This window comes from Pongo abelii, chromosome Y, assembly GCF_028885655.2.
Source record: "Pongo abelii isolate AG06213 chromosome Y, NHGRI_mPonAbe1-v2.0_pri, whole genome shotgun sequence".
In the NCBI taxonomy this organism is placed as follows: domain Eukaryota; kingdom Metazoa; phylum Chordata; class Mammalia; order Primates; family Hominidae; genus Pongo; species Pongo abelii.
In genome coordinates this window covers 4,030,439-4,049,886 of record NC_072009.2, presented here as the reverse complement: position 1 = coordinate 4,049,886, position 19,448 = coordinate 4,030,439, and the positions used below count along the sequence as shown (strand labels likewise).

At 36.1% G+C, this 19,448-nt stretch overlaps 1 protein-coding gene across 11 annotated transcripts in view; it reads right to left on the bottom strand.

Moving 5' to 3' along the window:
• The window catches only part of USP9Y (ubiquitin specific peptidase 9 Y-linked), a 199,593-nt gene that overhangs the window by 22,455 nt on the left and 157,690 nt on the right, over nucleotides 1-19,448 (bottom strand). For all 11 annotated transcript variants that reach the window (XM_054545326.2, XM_054545328.2, XM_063721461.1 and 8 more), the window contains 2 exons: nucleotides 4,703-4,876; nucleotides 517-658 (listed from right to left, as the gene is read on the bottom strand). In XM_054545326.2, the coding sequence (XP_054401301.1) occupies nucleotides 517-658; nucleotides 4,703-4,876 (316 nt within the window). The remainder of the gene's footprint in view (nucleotides 1-516; nucleotides 659-4,702; nucleotides 4,877-19,448) is intronic.

Below are 19,448 nucleotides of genomic sequence, written 5' to 3'. Positions count from 1 at the left end.
GCAGTGAGCCGAGATCACGCCATTGCACTCCAGCCTGGGTGACAGTGCAAGACTCCATCTCAATAAAAAAAAAAAAAAAAAAAAAAAAATTAAAAAAATGAGATCTGTTTGTGAAACTACACGTGGTTGTGAAAATCTGATGTAACCCAATAAAATTAGCAAACTTCCCTACTTCAAGAGAAAACTAGAGTAAGAAAATAATGTTTTCTCCTACCAACTCTTCAAGATTGAAGCATTCAATTGCAATTGATTTCAGGGCAGAGATGGAAAAACTTGTGAGATTCTATGACTTTCAAAATTATTCACCCAATAAAAATGTTTTCTTTTTCCTAGTCTGGCACTGTATTTTGTCAATATTATTTTGCTTTAAACCAGTTATCATCTTGACTACCTCTCTGCTACCACTGTAACAGCAGAGATAAAGCAGAAGTTAATTTTGAAGAGAAGCATAAACAACTCCAATGTTTTCCTATTCTGTTCAATGCAATCATTTTTCAAAAGTAAAAAAAAAAATACCTTCTTATCACATTTTTCACAACGATAAGCATTTGCTCCTTCCAATAAATCTCCTTTGATATACTGTTCCAAAGAATCAAGAAGATTTTGATGATTTCTAATATCCACATTCAAAGTTGTAAAAGATTCTTCACATTCATACCTAAAGATATTATTAACGAAACAAATTAAAAGAATGTATTCTATAGGTTTAGTTTTTTTTTTTTTTTAAATCTTTTAGAGACAGGGTCTTGCTCAGGCTGGAGCGCAGTGGCACAATCATAGCTCACTGTAGCCTTGAACTCCTGGGCTTATGCCAGGGATCCCCAGCCAGTACTGGTATGGGTCCTATTGGGAAATGGGCTGCACAGTAGCCAGTGAGTGGTGGGCAAGCTGGTGAAGCTTCATCTGTATTTAAACCACTCCCCGTGGCTTGCATTACCACCAGAGCTTCATCTCTTGTTAGACCAGGGACAGCATTCGATTCTCAAAAGAGCAAGAACCCTACTATGAACTACATGTGAGTGATGTAGGTTGCGCACTCCTTGTAAGAATCCAAAGCATGATAATCTGTTACTGTCTCCCACTGCCTCCAGATGGGACCATCTAGCTGCCAGAAAACAAGCTCAGGGCTCCCACTGATTCTACATTATGGTCATTATGGTGAGATGTATAATTATTTAATTATATATTATAATGTAATAATAACAGAAATAAAGGGCATAATAAATGTAAGACACCTGAATCACCCGAAAACTATCCCCCTATCCACAGTCTGTGAAAAAAATGATCTTCCATAAAACTGGTTCCTCGTGCTGGAAGGTTGGGGACTGCTGCCTTCGGTGATCCTCCCACTTCAGCCTCCCTAGTGGCTAGGCCTACAAGTGGGTATCAACATGCCCAGGCAAGTTTGTTTTTTTTTTTTTTTGTAGAGATGGGTTCTTGCTGTTGACTATGCTGGTCTTCAACCTCTGGGGTCAAGTGATCCTTCTGCCTCATCCTCCCCAAGTGCTAGGATTACATGTGTGAGCCATCATGCCCAGCCTGGTTTCTAAATCTTATCCTTCCGGGGGCCGTGGCTCATGCCTGTAATCTCAGCACTTTGGGAGGCCAAAGCAGGCGGATCACCACAAGTCAGGAGTTCATGACCAGCTTGGCCAACATGGTGAAATCCCATCTCTACTAAAAAAAATATATATAAAAATTAGCCAGGTGTGGTGGCACACGCCTGTAATCCCAGCTACTTGGGAGGCTGAGGCAGGTGAATCACTTGAACCCAGGAGGCAGAAGTTGCAGTGAGCTGAGATTGCACCACTGCACTCGAGTGCCTGGGAGACAGAACAAGACTCCGTTTCAAAAGTAATAATAAATACATCTTTTCCTTAATTGTGAACTTGATGAAAAATACATATGTAGTATTTAACACATGATGTCAAGTATATTAAGCATACAATGTTATTAATAGTAACATCTTTTATCAGTTGCTTATTTTGTACTGGACACTGCATTAGATTCCTTTTAGACACAGATTATAGCTCATCTTTACTTTCATAAAAGCTACGTTAGAGGTTATATCCATCCCTACTTTAAAGCTAAGACAATGGGGTTGAGTAGGGAAGTCAAAAAGAATAATTTGATACAGTTTATTGGTGGAGTGATGCTTTGAAAACCAGCTTGTCTGGCTTTACCTCTTAAGTTCTTTATGTTCTATCACACTATGACACATATTATCTGTTTAAATAGTAATTCATGACGAGGTAAAAATAAGAATCAAGCTCTAAAAAAAGCCTATTCTAAATATTAATGAACTTTATTTTTAAGTGTCCCTCAATTTCTGTCATAAACACTTTCCTAATGTGTAAGTTCAAACACTTATTATGCTTAAATGCCTCTGGTGTTCTTGTCTATAAAGTCATAAACATAAGCAGAGAGCCAAGTGTGGTGTGGCATTTGCCTGTAGTGCCAGCTACTCAAAAGGCTGATGTAGGAGAGGGTCACTTGAGGCCATGAGTTTAAAGCTGTTGTATGCAATGATCACACTTTTGAATAATCACTATACTTCAGCCAGGGAAACATAGTGAGACCCTGTCTTCAATAAATAAATAAATAAATAAGTGGAGTAGAGAGTAAATAATGCAGGACTGAGTCAGCATCACAGATTATGGTAATTTTCTACAAACTCAGAAAATGAGACGGGGAAGGCACGTCAACCATCAAATCCATTCATCTAACCAATATTTTCAAAATGTCTAAACAGTATCTCACTCTCTTGCACAGTCTAGAGTATAGTGGTGCGATCTCGGCTCACTGCAACTTCTGCCTCCCTGCTTCAAGCAATTTTACTGCCCCAGCCTCCTGAGTAGCTGGGATTTACAGAAGCCTGCCACCACGCCTAGATAATTTTTTTGTATTTTTAGTAGAAATGGGGTTTTACCACATTGGTTAGGCTGGTCTTGAACTCCTGACATCAAGTGATCTGCCAGTGCTCGTGTCCCAAAGTGCTGGGATTGTAGGTGTGAGCTACCACCCCTGCCCAGTTTCTCACAGTTGGAAACTTTTGATTTATTCAGGAAAAACAAGACAGTCATAAAAATAAAATTACATTTATAAATGACTTATGCAAGTTGCTTTTGATCAGGAACCACCCCACAGAGGAGAATAAGGCTATTTTAGAGAATAAAAATATTAAAAGATACTACAATTAAAAGTGATACTCTGGCAAGCTGTAGTGGCTCATGCCTGTAACAGGAGGCTGAGGTAGGAGGAAAGCTTGAGCCTGGCGTTTGAGTCCAGCCTGGGAAACATGGTGAAAACCTAATTCTACAAGAAATACAAAATTTAGCTGGGTGTTATGGCATGTGACTGTAGTGCTAGCTACTTAGGAAGCTGAGGTGAGAGGACTGCTTGAGCTTGGAAGGTTGAGGCTGCAGTGAGCTGTGATTGTGCCCATGCATTCCAACCTGGGTGACAGAGTGAGACTCTATCTCAAAAAACAAAACAAAACAAAACAAAACAACACCCAATGCCTTATAATATAGAAGTCTTGGGATGCTAATAACAAGTTTAGTTGGAATATATATTTTATTTATGCTACTGATATTTTTACTGTTTCCTGTCTTGTCAAATCTTGCTAAGTGTTTGATGTGCAAGCATATGTAACACTTCTCAAGAACAGTAAGAATTGAGAGTAATTTAAGTCATTTAAATGTTACTTCCTTGGGAGATATGTTTCAAAACCCAAGAGATGGCTAAAACCTCAGATAGCATTGAACTCTATATACTATGTATATTCTATGTTTTCTTCCTAAACATACATACTTAAGTTTGATTATGTTTAATTTATAAATGATGCACAGGAATAGATTAGTAGCCGCTCTTAGCCTTTTCTTTGGAGTATCTAAATTACCAGAATATTACTAACTAAAGTAAGAGGTATTTGAACTAAATTGTGTGATATCTTTGACAGTCAATCTGACAACTGAGACAGCAACTAAGTAGGTAACAGGCACAGAGACAGTATGGATATGCTGGAAAAAGGGATGATTCACATCCTGAGAAGGACAAAGCAGGACAGCCCCAGATTTGACCACACTATTTAGAATGGGGCACAGTTTAAAACTTATAAATTATTTATTTCTGGAGTCTTCCACTTAATTTTTTTTTTTTTTGAGAGTAGCTGGGATTACAGGCACATGCCACCACACTCAGCTAACTTTTGCATTTTTGTAGAGGTAGGGTTTCACCATGTTGGCCAGGATGGTCTCAATCTCCTGACCTCGTGATCCACCTGCCTCGGCCTCCCAAAGTGAACAATGATGTGGAAACTGAAACCATGAATAATGGGTTACTACTCCAGTCTTGCCAATTATCTTTGGAAGTTCCATCTAAATATTCTGATTGCTAGTTAGAACATAAAAAGAAAATGTCTATTTAAAGAATAAGTGTAGATTTATGGAAAATGCCATTTTAAGACATAGCGTAAGTAAGACAAAGCAAACAAGAATGAATTGAGGAAGTAATAAAGTACTAACCAAATGTTCCTGGGAAGAAAAAAATCAGAATAGTGTAGTATGCATATGAATGTAATTCATTCATAGTCCTAGGCTTTTGGTACACTCTGCTTTTATGTAACTACTAATGAAAGATTTACACTATTATTTAAAAAAAAAAACACGAAGCATACATTAAAAACATAATTAGCACCTACCTATGTGGGCAGCCTTGGCAGATCTTCTGATCAGCAAAGGAGCCTCCTAGGACTTTACTTAGTATAGCTGGGTGTCCTAAAGCTTTTAAAGCTTCATCTAAACTATCCACCAAAGAATTAAAAAACTCTAAGGCATCATGTTGTTCACGGAGATTAACAGGTTCACCCCAAAGCCTAAGAAGGAAATCAAACAAAATGAGTTATGTAATACGTGCCTAGAATATCCATATTTTATAACAACAAAAATAACAATGACAAACATAAGCTGAGATTTTAAGCCATATAGAAAGGAGAAATGTACATTATGTTTGCAGAGGCAACATAATCGAAGTGCTTACAGTAATAATGATACCACATTGTCAAAAAGTTATCATAAATGGTGTGACTAAGCTGGACAGTAGGTTTAGAATAATGTTTGCTTTGTAAAGCACAGTATATTCAAGCACTTTCAATTCAAGTAAAAAATGACATTTACATGAGAAAGAACCTAATGCTTATGTGGATTCTCTAACTACTGCCTTAAAAGTTTATTCTGCTTATTTTTGGTGATATAGTGAAAAGATCCTACCACTTAGTTACCATTGCTCATCAAAGCAATTTTTCCAAGTGAAAAGTGAAGGTTTCTCTGTTCTAGAGTAAACATATTTTCAGTAATCTAAATAGGCATAAAAGATGAACCAATCCTAAGAAAATACCAATGATGAGTATACAAAATGAGAACTAATTCTGCTGAAAGAGGTTATTCTGGAAGCTATCAAGAACATCTAACAATATTTTCATAATAATAAGCATCAGAAAATGTCATTTTTAGCAAAAGTTATGGCAATATTTTGAACCTGCTAAGGTGGTACACTGTGTTTTTCTTTGCGGTGAACTTTCACAATTAAAAAAATTGTTATAAATTTAAAAATAAATTTTAAATATTAATACATACAATAAAATTCACATACAATAGAAGGTACTCTGTTGAAGCCACAGGATGTGAGTTTTACAAATGGCAGCCAGCTGTGTAACCACCATAACTGGAGTATCAAACAATCTCTCAAGTACCTTCCTAAATTTCCTAATAGTAGCACTTTGTAAGCCAAATGAATCTCCTGCTATTAATTCTTGGCAACCACTGATCTGTTCTTCATAAATCTGGAGTAGCCTTTTCTAGAATATTATATACAGGAAAGCATATAGATTTAGTGTTTCCCTCCTTTTCATTATTGTGGTAGAGTTTACATAATTTACTTTTTATTCTTTTTAAAAAAGACATTAAATTTAATCAGGAAAAATGTAATCTGATAATTTAGAAGTATGATAGCAAATTAAAGAGAGAGGAGGACAGAACAAGTAGGATTCTTTATAAAACCAGGAGATTTTACTTTGTCAGTACAAATCAACAGGACAATGTAACTAATAAAGGGGTAAAATGCTAATGTGTTAGGCTTCACTAATACATAAAGAGAAATCTGGTACCACATCTGGAGTATTCATTCAACTTTAAGGCCACCCTTTAAGAATACTGATGAATGGGAATGTGGCTTTATTCTTTTGTTTTTAATTAATATTACTGTGGTAAAATAAATACAACACAGCATTTACTTTTTAAATCATTTAAGTGTAAAGTTTAGTGGAATTAAGAACATTCATGATGGCTGCTGTACAACCATCACCACCATCCATCTCAGACCTCTCTTCATCTTGCAAAACTGAAATTATACCTATTAAACAACTCCTAAAAACTTATTGACAACCTCTGAAAATCAGCATTCATTTGGTACTTATAAATACAATCTCACGTAAGTGGGATCATACAGAATTTGTGTTTTTATAATTGGATCATTTCACTTAGCATAATATCCTCCAGGCTCATCTATGTTGTAGCATATTACAGAATTTCCTTCAATGGTGAATAACGTTTCATAATATGTATATAGATTTATCAATTTATCAGATGATACAAACCAAAAATATTTTTACATTTATCAACTGTGAATGTCACGATGACTACTGAGTGTACACTAACTCTTTTGAGACCCTGCTTTCAATTCCTTTGGGTTTATACCCACCAGAGAAATAAGAGAAATTGCTGAAGCATATAGTAATTCCACTTTTATTGATTTATTTTTGAGACAGTCTTGCTCTGTCGTCAAAGCCAGAGAGCAGTGGTGCAATCTTGGCTCACTGCAACCTCTGCCTCCGAAGTTCAAGCGATTCTGCTGCCCCAGCCTCCTGAATAGCTGGGATTACAGGTGTGTGCCACCATGCCCAGCTAATTTTTGTATTTTTAGTAGAGATGGGGTTTCAGGCTGGTCTCGAACTCTTGACCTCAGGTAATTGCCCGCCTCCACCTCCCAAAGTGCTGAGATTACAAGTGTGAGCCACCACACCCAGCTATACTACTTTTAACTTTTTGAGGAACCACTATATTGTTTTCAACAGTGGCTGTACCATTTTACAATCCCACCAATAGTACACAAGGGTTTCAATTTTTTCACAGCCTCACCAGCAGTTACTATTTTTATAGTGGTCATTCTAACACATCTAAAATGGTATTTCAATATAGTTTTGTTGTGCATTGCCTTTATGATTAGTAATACTGAACATTTTTATATGTACCTCTTAGCCATTTGTATGTTTCTTCAAAAAACGTTTATTCAAATCTTTTGCTCATATTAGTCTGTTTTCACACTGCAGTTAAGTAGTGAAACTGGGTAGTTTATACAGAAAAGTTTAACTGACTGGGTTCCACATGGCTGTAAGGAAGCAAGATGGAGAGGCCTTAGGAAACTTAACAATCATGGTGGACAGGGAAAGGGAGGCAAGCACATCTTATATGGCAGAACAATATAAATCTTTCACCACCTTGGTTAAATTAACACCTAAGTATTTTATTTTTTGATGGCTATATAAATGTTTTCATTCTTTTTGGGACTGTTTACTGTTACTGTATAGAAACGCAACTGATTTTTGTGAGACTTTGCATTCTGCTACTTTGCCTAATTCAATTATTTACTCCAACAGTTTTCGTAGGAGTATCTTCAGAAATTTATACATGTAAGATAACAGCATGTGTAAATAGAGATAATTTTTCTGCTCCTTTTCCAGTGTGGATGCCTCTTCTTTTTTCTTGCCTAACTGTGCTGGGTAGGACTGCCAGTAGTATATTAAACATCAGTGGTATAAGTGGGCAGCTTTGCCTTGTTCGTTATCTTAGAGTAAAAGCTTTATATTACAAATATGCTTGCTCAGAGTTTTTTATATATGGCTTTTATTAAGCTGAGGCAGTTTCCTTCTGTTCTGTATTCACTGCATGTTTTTATCATGAAAGGCAGTTCTGTTAAATGCTTTCTCTAACATCTCAACTGAGATGACAATGTGCTATTTTTTGCTCATTTATTAAAGTGGTGTATTACAATGATTAGTTTCACATGTTGAATCATCCACATATTCTTAGAATAAACCCCATTTGGTCATGATATAATATTCTTTTAACATGCTGCTGAATTGGGTTTGCTAGTATTTTGTTGTGGAATTTTGCATCAATGTTCATAACGGATACTGGTCTATAAATTTTCTTGCAGCATCTTTGTCAGGCTTCTATATGTTAGATGTAGATTTGAGGCTTTCCTTTAGCATAATGAATGTGAACCTTTAACTCAGCTCAGTGTGTCAATAGTTTAATCCTTTTTCTTTGCTGTGTTGTATTTCACCATATGAATGTACCAGAGTTTACTTATCTATTAGCCATTCAAGGGACAAAAGTTGTTCCCAAAATTGCTGGGACACAAGCAATTTAGCACTGCTGATAAAGCTGCTATAAATACCTACGTACAGGCTATATCTTAGTCTTCAATTCATTTTGGTAAATATCCAGGAGTCAGCCTGCTTAGTTGTACATTAAGTTTATGAATAAGTTTGTAAGAAACTGGCAGTTTCCCAAAGGATCACAACTTTGGAAAATTTTATCAGTAATGGTTGAGTATCATGTACTTCTGATCCAAACCAGCACTAGAAAAAAACAGGGGTGTAGTTGTATCTGTTGTGGTTTTAACATAAAAACCCCTAATGAATAATGATGTTGAATACAGTTTTATACCATTTATCTTCTTTGGTTAAGTTTTCAAATATTTTAAGAATTTTAATTATGTACTTTTTAATACTGAGCTAGGAAAATTCTTTATTTTGTACGTATTTCCCAAATATTTTTCCCATGCTATGCCTTTTGATTTTCTTAATAATGTCTTTGGAAGAGTATATGGCTTTCCTTTTGATGAAGTCACACATATCAACATTTATGAATTATCATCTAAATATTGTTTGATAACAATTCAAAGTGACAAAAGGTTTTTCTTCAATATTCTCACATTCTAGGTCTGAGTTTCATTTTGTGTTAAATTTGTATAAGGCACAGGTTGAGGTTCACTTTAGGGGAAAGGGTATTAATGCCCAGTTGTCCCAGATCATTAAAAGCGAAGACTTTGTATTCTCCCCCTAAGATGGGGAAAAATGCAAAGTCTTTTCATTAAATGATCTGGGACATTAGCCATATTAGTATACATTATTTTCCAAAGCTACACATGGTATTAATCTTTGTGCCTATCCTTTTATTAATGCCATGTTTTAATTTTTGTGGCTTTAATGGCAGTCTTGAAATCATGCAGTGGGAGTTCTTCAGTTTGGATCATTTTCTTTCCCAAATTGTTTTAGCTTTCCTTGTCCTGTTTCCTTTCATGCTAATAATTGGTAAATTAATATGTAAATATTCTGATACAAAACACAGGTCTATAAATCAATTTGGGAAGAACTGACATGTTAGCAATATTTCATCTTTCATTAAAGGGATAGTATGGTACCTGCCATGTTCCTGTGGGGAAAAAAATAGTTGTGGGTTTTTTCCTATCAATTTTTACCTTCTTTGATCTCTGTAAGTTTTTTTTTTGAGTGTTCAGCATTCAGAAGCTGCAAATAGTTTTCGATGTTGTTGGGTATTTTGTTTGTTTTGGTAAAGAGTGTGCATATGCAGTAAACAGAAACATAAAGGATAAATTATAATAACACACATACACACACAGCCCCTTGTAAAATCACCTCAATCAAGATAATGAATGTATACTTACCTGGCAGGGGAGATACTATGATCACAAAAAGATGATGAATGTATCCAACACTCAAATAATTTTCCTTTTTAACCTCTCCATTTTGCCCCTGCCATCCCATTCTTCCTGTCTCAAGCAACCACTTTGTGCCTTCTGCTAGTTAGAGTATTTCCATTTTCTATAATTTTAATACTAATACAATCACACAATATCCACCATTTCTGTCTGTTTTTTTTTTCCATTCACCATAATGAATTTGCATTCAACATGATAGCTGTAGGCTGTTTGCAGATGCCTTTTATCAGGTTTTCTTTCATTATTAGTTTTGCTGATGTTTATCAGGAAAATCTATTTTGTCAAATGTTTTCTTACATTTACTGAAGTGATCATGTAAGTTTCCTTTTTAGTTTGTTTAATGTAAGTACATTAACTGATTTAAACCAACTAAGCTTTCCTAAAATATATTCCACTTTGTCATCAGGTATTGTCTTTAATATTGTTCATTTCAACTTCCAAAATTATTTTTAGAAACTGTGCATCTAACACCAGAAATGTGGTCTGTAGTTTCAGTATTTTTAAATGTTTGTCATATTTTGGTACGAAGCAAAGTAGTTCTTGAAGAATCTTAATAAAAACTTTTTTATTTAGTTTTAGGCCATCATATCTTCTAATGCCTTTTTTTTTTTTTTTAATTTCCCTCTCCTGTTTTGGGGAAATTAATTAGACCATCTAAGGTTGTCCCACGGCTCAGTGATACTCTTTTCTTTTAGAAAATCATTTTACCCTTGTGTTTTATAACGAATACATTTAATAGATTTTTTTCTTCTGCAGTGTGTTATCAGCTGTTAATCTCATTTAGCATCTTTTTCTTTTCTTTTTGAGACGGACTTTCACTCATTGCCTAAGCTGGAGTACAATGGCATGGTTTTGGCTCACTGCAACCTCCACCTCCCGGGTTCAAGCGATTGTCCTGCCTCAGCCTCCCAAGTAGCTGAGATTACAAGCATGTACCACCACACCTGGCTAGTTTTCTATTTTTTGTAGATACATGTTTAACCGTGTTGGCCAGGTTGGTCTCAAACTCCTGACCTCAGGTGATCCACCCACCTCAGCTTCCCAGGGTGCTGTGATTAAAGGCATAAGCTGCGACCACGCCCAGCCTTAGCATATTTTTCATCTAAGTCTTCGTCTGCAGAGCTTTGTAGTAATTTTGCTTATCTCTAACTTTTTGAACATATGAATATACATTACAAAAACTTTTAAAAGTTTTTATCATTTAACATCTGAGTCAGTTCTAGGTCAGGTCCACCTATTTGTTGATTCTTCGCATGGTGGGTCATATGTTCCTGCTTCTTTGCATGCCTGATAATCTTTGACTAGATGTAGATATTTTGAATTTTACCTTACTCAATGCTTGATATTCTGTACTCTTTTAAACTTTCTCTAGCTTGGTTTGAGATGTAGTTTGATTTTCCTGTTCACACTCTAAAGTAGTCAGAAACAATGCATAGTATAGGAATAAGTATTCCTTGGTACGGAACAAGGCTTTTCTAGATACTCTACACCCTGTGAACTAACAGTTTTTCTAATGTGGCTGGGAGGAACAGCTATTTTTCCTGTTCCTATGAGAATTTAGACTGTTCCCTCTAATTCTTTCATGTGTTTCTTTCCTTACCCCAAATTGTTTCCTGACTTACATGTAGTGCTTAGTTCTCTCTTGAATATTCAAGGATAAATAAAGATTACTAGAATTAATGCAGCTCTCCGATGCACTATTACAAACCTTACATGCTTTAGTCTCCCTGGATTCTCCACAGTGTTTCCTCAAGTCAGGAATTCCATTGGTCTGACTCAATGTCCCACCCTACATTGTACTCTAACTAAGGCTACTGCAGGGCTCTCATTTGTTTCCTATCTCAAATAGGAAATTATTTCCTAATGTGCCTTCAACACATTAGGCATCAGACAAAAAAGAATAATATTTCTTTTTTGTCTGATGCCTAATGTGTTGAAGCCATAATGTACTTTATCTGTATATTTTTAAAAAATTGTTTCACCAAAGAAGGCAAATTAAGTCCAAATTACTTCAAGCTGACAAGAAGTAAAAACATATTGTTTTCATTTTTTGGCACTACTCTAAAGTTTCTTTCTCTATCGCTTTTTTTTTTTTTCCAAGTTCATTGGTTTCTAGTACTTCTGTAAAATCTTTGCTTGTTTTGGGTTTAATTTACTATTTTCTCCACTGTATTTTTTTCTTTCCTTTTTTTTCATTTTTCTTTTTTTTAAGATAGGATCTTGCCCTCTTGTCCAGGCTGGAGTGCAGCGATGTAATCACAGCTCACCACAGCCTCAACCCATCGGGTTCAAGCGATCCTCTTCCTTCAGCTTCCTGAGTAGCTAATACTACGGGTGTGCACCACCATGCCCAGCTAATTTCTGTATTTTTAGGAGAGATGGAGGTTTCACCATGTTGGCCAGGCTAGTGTTGAACTCCTGGGCTCAAGTGATCCGCCCACCTTGGCCTCCCAAAGTGCTGGGATTACAGGCATAAGCCACCATACCTGGCTGCTCCCATAGTTTTAAGGTAGAAAACAGGTTAATAATTCCTACATGAAAATATACTGTTTACTGGCCTGGCATGGTGGCTCATGCCTGTAGTAATCCCATCGCTTTGGGAGGCTGAGGCTGGTGGATCACCCAAGGTCTGGAGTTCGAGACCAGCCTCACCAACATGGCAAAACCCCGTCTCTACTAAAAACACAAAAAATTAGCTGGGCGTGGTGGCAGACACCTATAATTCCAGCTACCTGGGAGGCTGAGGCAGGAGAATCACTTGTATCTGGGAAGTGGAGGTTGTGGTGAGTCGAGATCACATCATTGCACTTCAGCCTGGGCAACAAGAGTGAAACTCCATCTCAAAAAAAAGAAAAGAAAATATACTGTTTACCATTCAACTATTCCCCACTAATTTTGGTAATCAGTGAATCTTTCATGCATCAGTTATTACTGTGATGCTCTAATGGTGTTACTCTATTTCCTTCATTTATTTACTTATTCAGTTATTTCCTTGTATCAGTATGAGTATTTATTTTATGCTAAGTATTATAATCTAATACTATTATTATTTATATTTTTCCTAAAATTGTTTCAATATTAAACATGAGAGCTTTTCAGTTGGCTCCTATGCCTACTTGATATTATTTCTTTTCTTTTTTGACCATTTCCTTAATGGCTTGCATCTAGGCCAATATGCTCTTAGTATCTGCTCCTGCCTAGGAACAAACCAACTTTCCAAGCAGGTCTGGTTCCTTTTTATCAGAAAATGGTACTTACAAATTAAGCTCTAGATACCAACTGCTAGATACCTATGTACAAATTAAGCTCTAGAAACCAACTGCTAGATACTTATGTACAAATTTAAGCTCTAGATACCGATTGCTAGACACCTACGTTACTGGGGTCATTATTTTTAGACATTCTCAGGGTATAGAACTTGGAAATATATCTGTATATACCACATTAATGCTCACACACACATATCTCTATTGCTACACCTATCTGTATGTATGTGTCTAAACTTAAAAACATATATACAGGACAGCATGGTGGCTCAGCTCAAGCTGTAATCACAGCACTTTGGGGGGCTGATAGGAGCAGATCACTTGATGTCAGGAGTCCGAGACCAACTGGCCAACATGCTGAAATCCCATCTCTACTAAAAATAACAAAAAAAAATTAGCTGGGCATGCTGATGGGTGCCTGCGATCCCAGCTATTTGGGAGGCTGAGGCAGGAGAATCGCTTGAACCTGTGAGGTGGAGGTTGCAGTGAGATGAGATTGCACCACTGCATTCCAGCCTGGGCTACAGAGCAAGACTCTGTCTCAAAACAAACAAACAAAAACACAACCACCAAGACGCATACATACATATCACACCAAATACGTAGTTTAAAATAAACATGATTACAACTACATACCAGTGTTCGCTCAAGCCACCTACCTTCCCTTAGCTGTAACTTATCTTTACAAAAATTACCATCCTGCCTGTTATTATCTATACCAGATTGGTTCATCCCTAATAAACATCTAAAGTAGTTCCAGAATTGGTAACACTTGGAACTAGAATTGCAGAGATTAGTACTTTTGTACAGTTCTTTTTATTTAGCTTTACAGTACCTACTCAATACACTGTTTTCCAAAGTTACTTGGGACGGTTCTTTCAACTTTTCTTGGTTAGTGATTTCCTATTTTCTTTTTCCAAGCTTGGATTTTTCTTTTTAAAAAAGCTGAGATAATTGTAGAATCACATGGAGTTTTAAGAAATAACAGAGATACTGTTTTCTCTTTCTCTATTTTAATAAATAATAAAGATATCTTTTACCAAATTTCCACAGCAATGGCATCTTGCAAAACTATGTAATACAATATCACAATTGGGATACTATTATTGGTACAAGCCAAAATCTTAAATTAGATTTGTCTAGGTTTTACTTGTACTTATTTCTGTATATACGTTTAGCTATGTCTGTGTAATTTTACATACGCACACACATATATGTATGTAAATATATATATAGAATATATGTATAAATTATATACAGTTGCTTTATGAATTACATTATCACAGTGTTAATATTTTACCACTTCCATTAAGATACAGAAGCTTCACAGCCAGATAATAAGCATTTACTTTTCTCCATATATAATTGTCAAACATACTAAAACCATGCATAATTACCCCTTAATGTTATTTTTACTTTCAATACTTATAGAAATTTAAACAAACTAGGAAAGAAAAATAAGACTACTACATATACCATTTCCCGTTTGTATTCTTTCTTGCAATTCCATGTGTCCCTGTGTTTAACTACCTTTCTGCCAAAACTTTCGATAGAATTTAGAAATTTCTTCACAAGTTTCCTTTCTCATGAGAATAAATGTATATCCCAGTAACTACTAAGAGATATTTTCACTGGACATCAGAATATGACTTTTATCCTTTATCTACTTTTTCTTCTGCTGCCTGTACTTTTGATGTAATCAAACAAGTCACTGCCAAATCCAATGTCATAAATTTTCCTTTTAAACTTTAAAAATTTTATTTCTTATGTTTAGCTTTGATTCATACTGAGTCAATATTTAAATATGGTCTAAGGCAGGATTGTCCAAGGGAGAGAATACACTCATGGGTTCTGAGTTTCTATTTCTTGATGGGCCAGTGAAGTTCCTTCCTCACCCTCTTTTATCTTATCACTAGACACAGAAACTAAAAATCCATGGCTTCAGGCTGCTTTTAGCCTAAAACAAAACAAAACCTAACAATGAAATAAGGCAGGTTGGACAAGCTTGTCTAAGGCAAGGTTTTAATGATGAAAGACTAAGAGCTTTTCCTCTAAGACCAGGAACAACTCAAAGATACCCACTTTTACCACTTCTATTTGACATAGTAATTCTCCTAGACAATCATTAAAGAAATAAGAAACAAAAAGCATCCAAACTGAAATCCTAAGGATTACACACAAGTATACATCACTATGATAAAATAATTCAACAAAGTTTCCAAATCAGCACCCCAAAATCAATACGGGGATATGAGGGAGTTATTATTAATGAATATAAAGTTTCAATTTAAAAGAAGAAAAACTGGCAGGACACGGTGGCTCAGCCTGTAATCCCAGTGCTTTGGGAGGCAGAGTCAGGCAGATCACCTGAAGTTAGGAGTTTCAGACCACCCTGGCCAACAGGGTGAAACCCTGTCTCTACTAAAAATACAAAAATTAGCTGGGCATGGTGGCAGGAGCCTGTGATCCCAGCTACTTGGTAGGCTGAGGCAGGAAAATTGCTTGAACCCGGGAGGTGGAGGTTGCAGTGAACCAAGATAACACTACTGCACTGCAGGACGGTGACAGAACGAGACTGTCTCAAAAAAAAAAAAAAAAAAGATGAAAAATCTTCGGATATAGTGGTGTAAAGGTATATAATGCCAGTGACCTGGACAACTAAAATCTATTAAAAGGGTTAATTTTTATGTTATGCACATTTTGCCACGATAGAAATAGTAAATCACTGGAGGAGCCTGAAAATGAAAAGAAAAAAAGGTAAGTACGATTTCATCAAAATTTAAAACTCTTGGCTGGGTGCTGTGGCTCACGCCTGTAATCCCAGCACGTTGGGAGGCCAAGGCGCACGGATCACCTGAGGTCAAGAGTTCAAGACCAGCCTGGCCAATGTGGTAAAAACTCCGTCTCTACTAAAAATACAAAAATTAGGTGGGCGGGGTGGCACCGGCCAGTAGTCCTAGCCACCTGGGAGGCTGAGGCAGGAGAACTGCTTGAATCTGGGAGGCAGAGGTTGCAGTGAGCCAAGATTGCACCACTGTAATCTAGCCTGGGTGACAGAGTGACACTCTGGAAAAAAAAACAAAAAAACAAAAAAAACCTCTTAAGCATAAAGTGTACTATAAAGATACGGAGAGGATAATCCACAGATGGGAGAAAATATTTCTAAATAATTTATCTTTAAGGGCCTACTATCACAAATAAATAAAAAAGATACAAAGAAGTCTTACAATGCAACAGCAAAAGGCAATCAAAAAATGAGAAAAGTATTTGAACAGACATTTCCTCAAAAAAGTACAGAAACTGCTAATAAGTACATGAAAAATGCTCAACAGTACTAACAGTCATTAGGGAAATGCAAATCAAATTCAAAGTAAGATACACTTCACATATTTCAAGATGGATATACTAAAAGTAAGGAAATAGCAAGTGTTGACAGATGTAGAGAAACTGTAACCTTCATAATTTGCAGACAGAAAATGCAAATATCTGGGCCAGGCCCAGTGGCTCACACCTATAATACCAGCACTTTGGGAGGCCAAAGTCGGCGGATCATCTGAGATCTGGAGTTTGAGACCAGCCTGGCCAACATGGCCAAACCTCATATCTACTAAAAACCCTGTCTCTACTGAAAATACAAAAATTAGCTGTGGTGGAGTGCTGGTGGAGCATGCCTGTAGTCCCAGCTACTCAGGAGCTGAGGCAGGGAGGCTGAGGCAGGACAGTCGCTTGAACCTGGGATGTAAAGGCTGCCGTGAACTGAGATTGTGCCACTGTACTCCAGCATGGGTAACAGAGTGAGACTACTTCTCAAGGCAAAAAAAAAGAAAAGAAAATGTAAAATTCTACAGGGGCTTTGGAAACTAATTTGGTGGCTCCACAAAAAGTTAGACATAAAATTACCACAAGACCTAGTAACTGCATTTCTAGGTCTACTCCAAAAAGAAATGAAACATGCATCCACACACAAATTTGTTCATGAATTTTCACAGAGGCACTATTCACAATAGCCCAAAGACAGAAACCATCCAAAGTTAATCAGTGGATAAATAAACAAAACATGGTCTAGTCATACAATGAAATATAATTCAGCCATAGAATGAACAAAGTGCCGATACATGTTAAAAATGGACATACCTTAAACAAACCATGTTTAACACAAGAAGCTAGACAGAAAGGCCATATATTCTGAGATTAAATTACAAGAAATATAAAAAATATGCAAACCGATATAGAAAGAAAAGTAATTTTTTGTTGCCAGGGTAGGAAGAAGAAAAAAGTGGGCTGAATGACTATTTATTGAGCAGGGAACCTCTTTTTTCGGTGATGAAAATGTCCTGGAACCAAATGGTAGTGACACTTTCACAAAAATTCTGAATGTACCAAAAAGCACTGAATTGTACACTATTAAATGGTTACAATGGTGAATTTTATAACAACTTTACCACAAAAGAAAAAAATGTATTAGGAACATATGTGTCTAGAGTCTGTGTAATACAAATGTGTAAGGACAAATTGTGAGCTCCACACTTATTTGGAGAGAATCACTGAGAGGACAAAAACATATATAATTTAAGTACAAACACATTATAGCTTAATACATTTAAATACAGATTATAAAGAATCAAAACTATATATATCTATATACGTGTGTATGAAATTCCTCCATAATCATGTATATAATTATGTAACTGTGTATTCAATTATCACACATATATTATTAAGTAAAAGATTTGAAGACAAACTTAAAAGTGTTATAGTAAATTGGAAGAAAAAGAACAGAATTGTTGACTAGATTGCAGAAAAAGGTCTTGAGGTAAAGAAAGCATGAGCTAGGGAAAGAAAAAAATCGTTGAAACAGGTAAAAGGGAGAGCAAGGCACATGTGAAGTTACATAACTGAAAGAAGAAAAGAAGAATTATATATGCATATCATACTTATAATGTGGGCTTATAGCTCAGCTACAGAATACAGAAATTTATACTGAGAGATATAATGGAGAGTCAGTGTACTGTAAGTTTGTGACTTTCAAAAGGAATCAAAGTGATATACTAAATACATATAAGGGTGGCTGCCATAAGGGCAACAGAAAAAGCAGCTCAGAAATCAGAAGAGCCCTTTTTTTTCCTGTCTCTGAGCTATCTAGGAGGTACCTTGTTGAAAGAACTCTAAATTCTTATGAGGGGCAGCTGTATTTTTCTACACACTAGGAAGAGCATGTATGTATTACAGTATATAGTAAAAAGTTGTGCTACAGTGTTTAGTACCATGTACGACACAAAGTAGGCCTTGATAAAATAGGTGAAACAAACAAACAAACAAAAAAAGACAAGTTCAAGATGTAACTGAGCTCTTTTGTTTTTTTTGAGATAGGATCTCACTCTGTTGCTCAGGCTGGAGGGCAGTGGCTCCATCACGGTTGAGGTGATCCTCCTGCCTCAGCGTCCCAGGTAGCTGGGACTACTGGCACAGGCCACCACGCCCAGCTAAGTTTGTGCATTTTTAGTAGAGATGGGGTATTGCCATGTTGCCCAGGGTGGTCTTGAACTCATGGGCTCAAGTGATCTGTTTGCTTTGGCCCCCCAAAATGATGGGGCTACTAGTGTGAGCCACTGCAGCTGGCCTAATCGAGGTTTTCCAAACCTAAAGAGAGGCCAAATTTTACTGGTCACTTCTGGAGGATGTTAGGGAATCATCACTTTACAAATTTGTAAAGAAAAATATACCTATATATATAAAAATATAAAGTTATATTTATATATAATATACACAGTATATAATGATATATAATATACAGATATATTTTTTGTTGCCAGACTAGGAAGGGGGACTTCCTTTCTAGTGGTGAAAATGTTCATTTGTTTATGAGTAATGCTGGTCTTCAAGGTGATTACGATACATCACCTCGGGGATCAACACTGCTCCAGAGACCAAAAGATATCATTAATGCACTAATCTAACTTATAATGAAAGAAGTTGAAAGAAACCAAGAACAAACGTTAGTGAATGAAATGATATTCTACCCACTAAAGGAGCTGAGACTACAGGTTCATATTACCATGCTTAATTTTTGCATTTTTTTTGTAGAGACAGGGTTTTGCCATGTTTTCCAAGATTATAAAGTAATTTTTATTATATGTGATAACGTACCATGATCATCTTTTTAAATAAAAATGTTAGAGATATATAAAAAAACTATATAGATAAAACAATATATTTGACATTTGCTTCAGCAGAGAGCTGTTAAAGCAAGGGCATGACTATGTTTTAGTATTTTGCTTTTGTGTAATTTTTTATTAAGATTGAGTTTCCTCTTGTTGC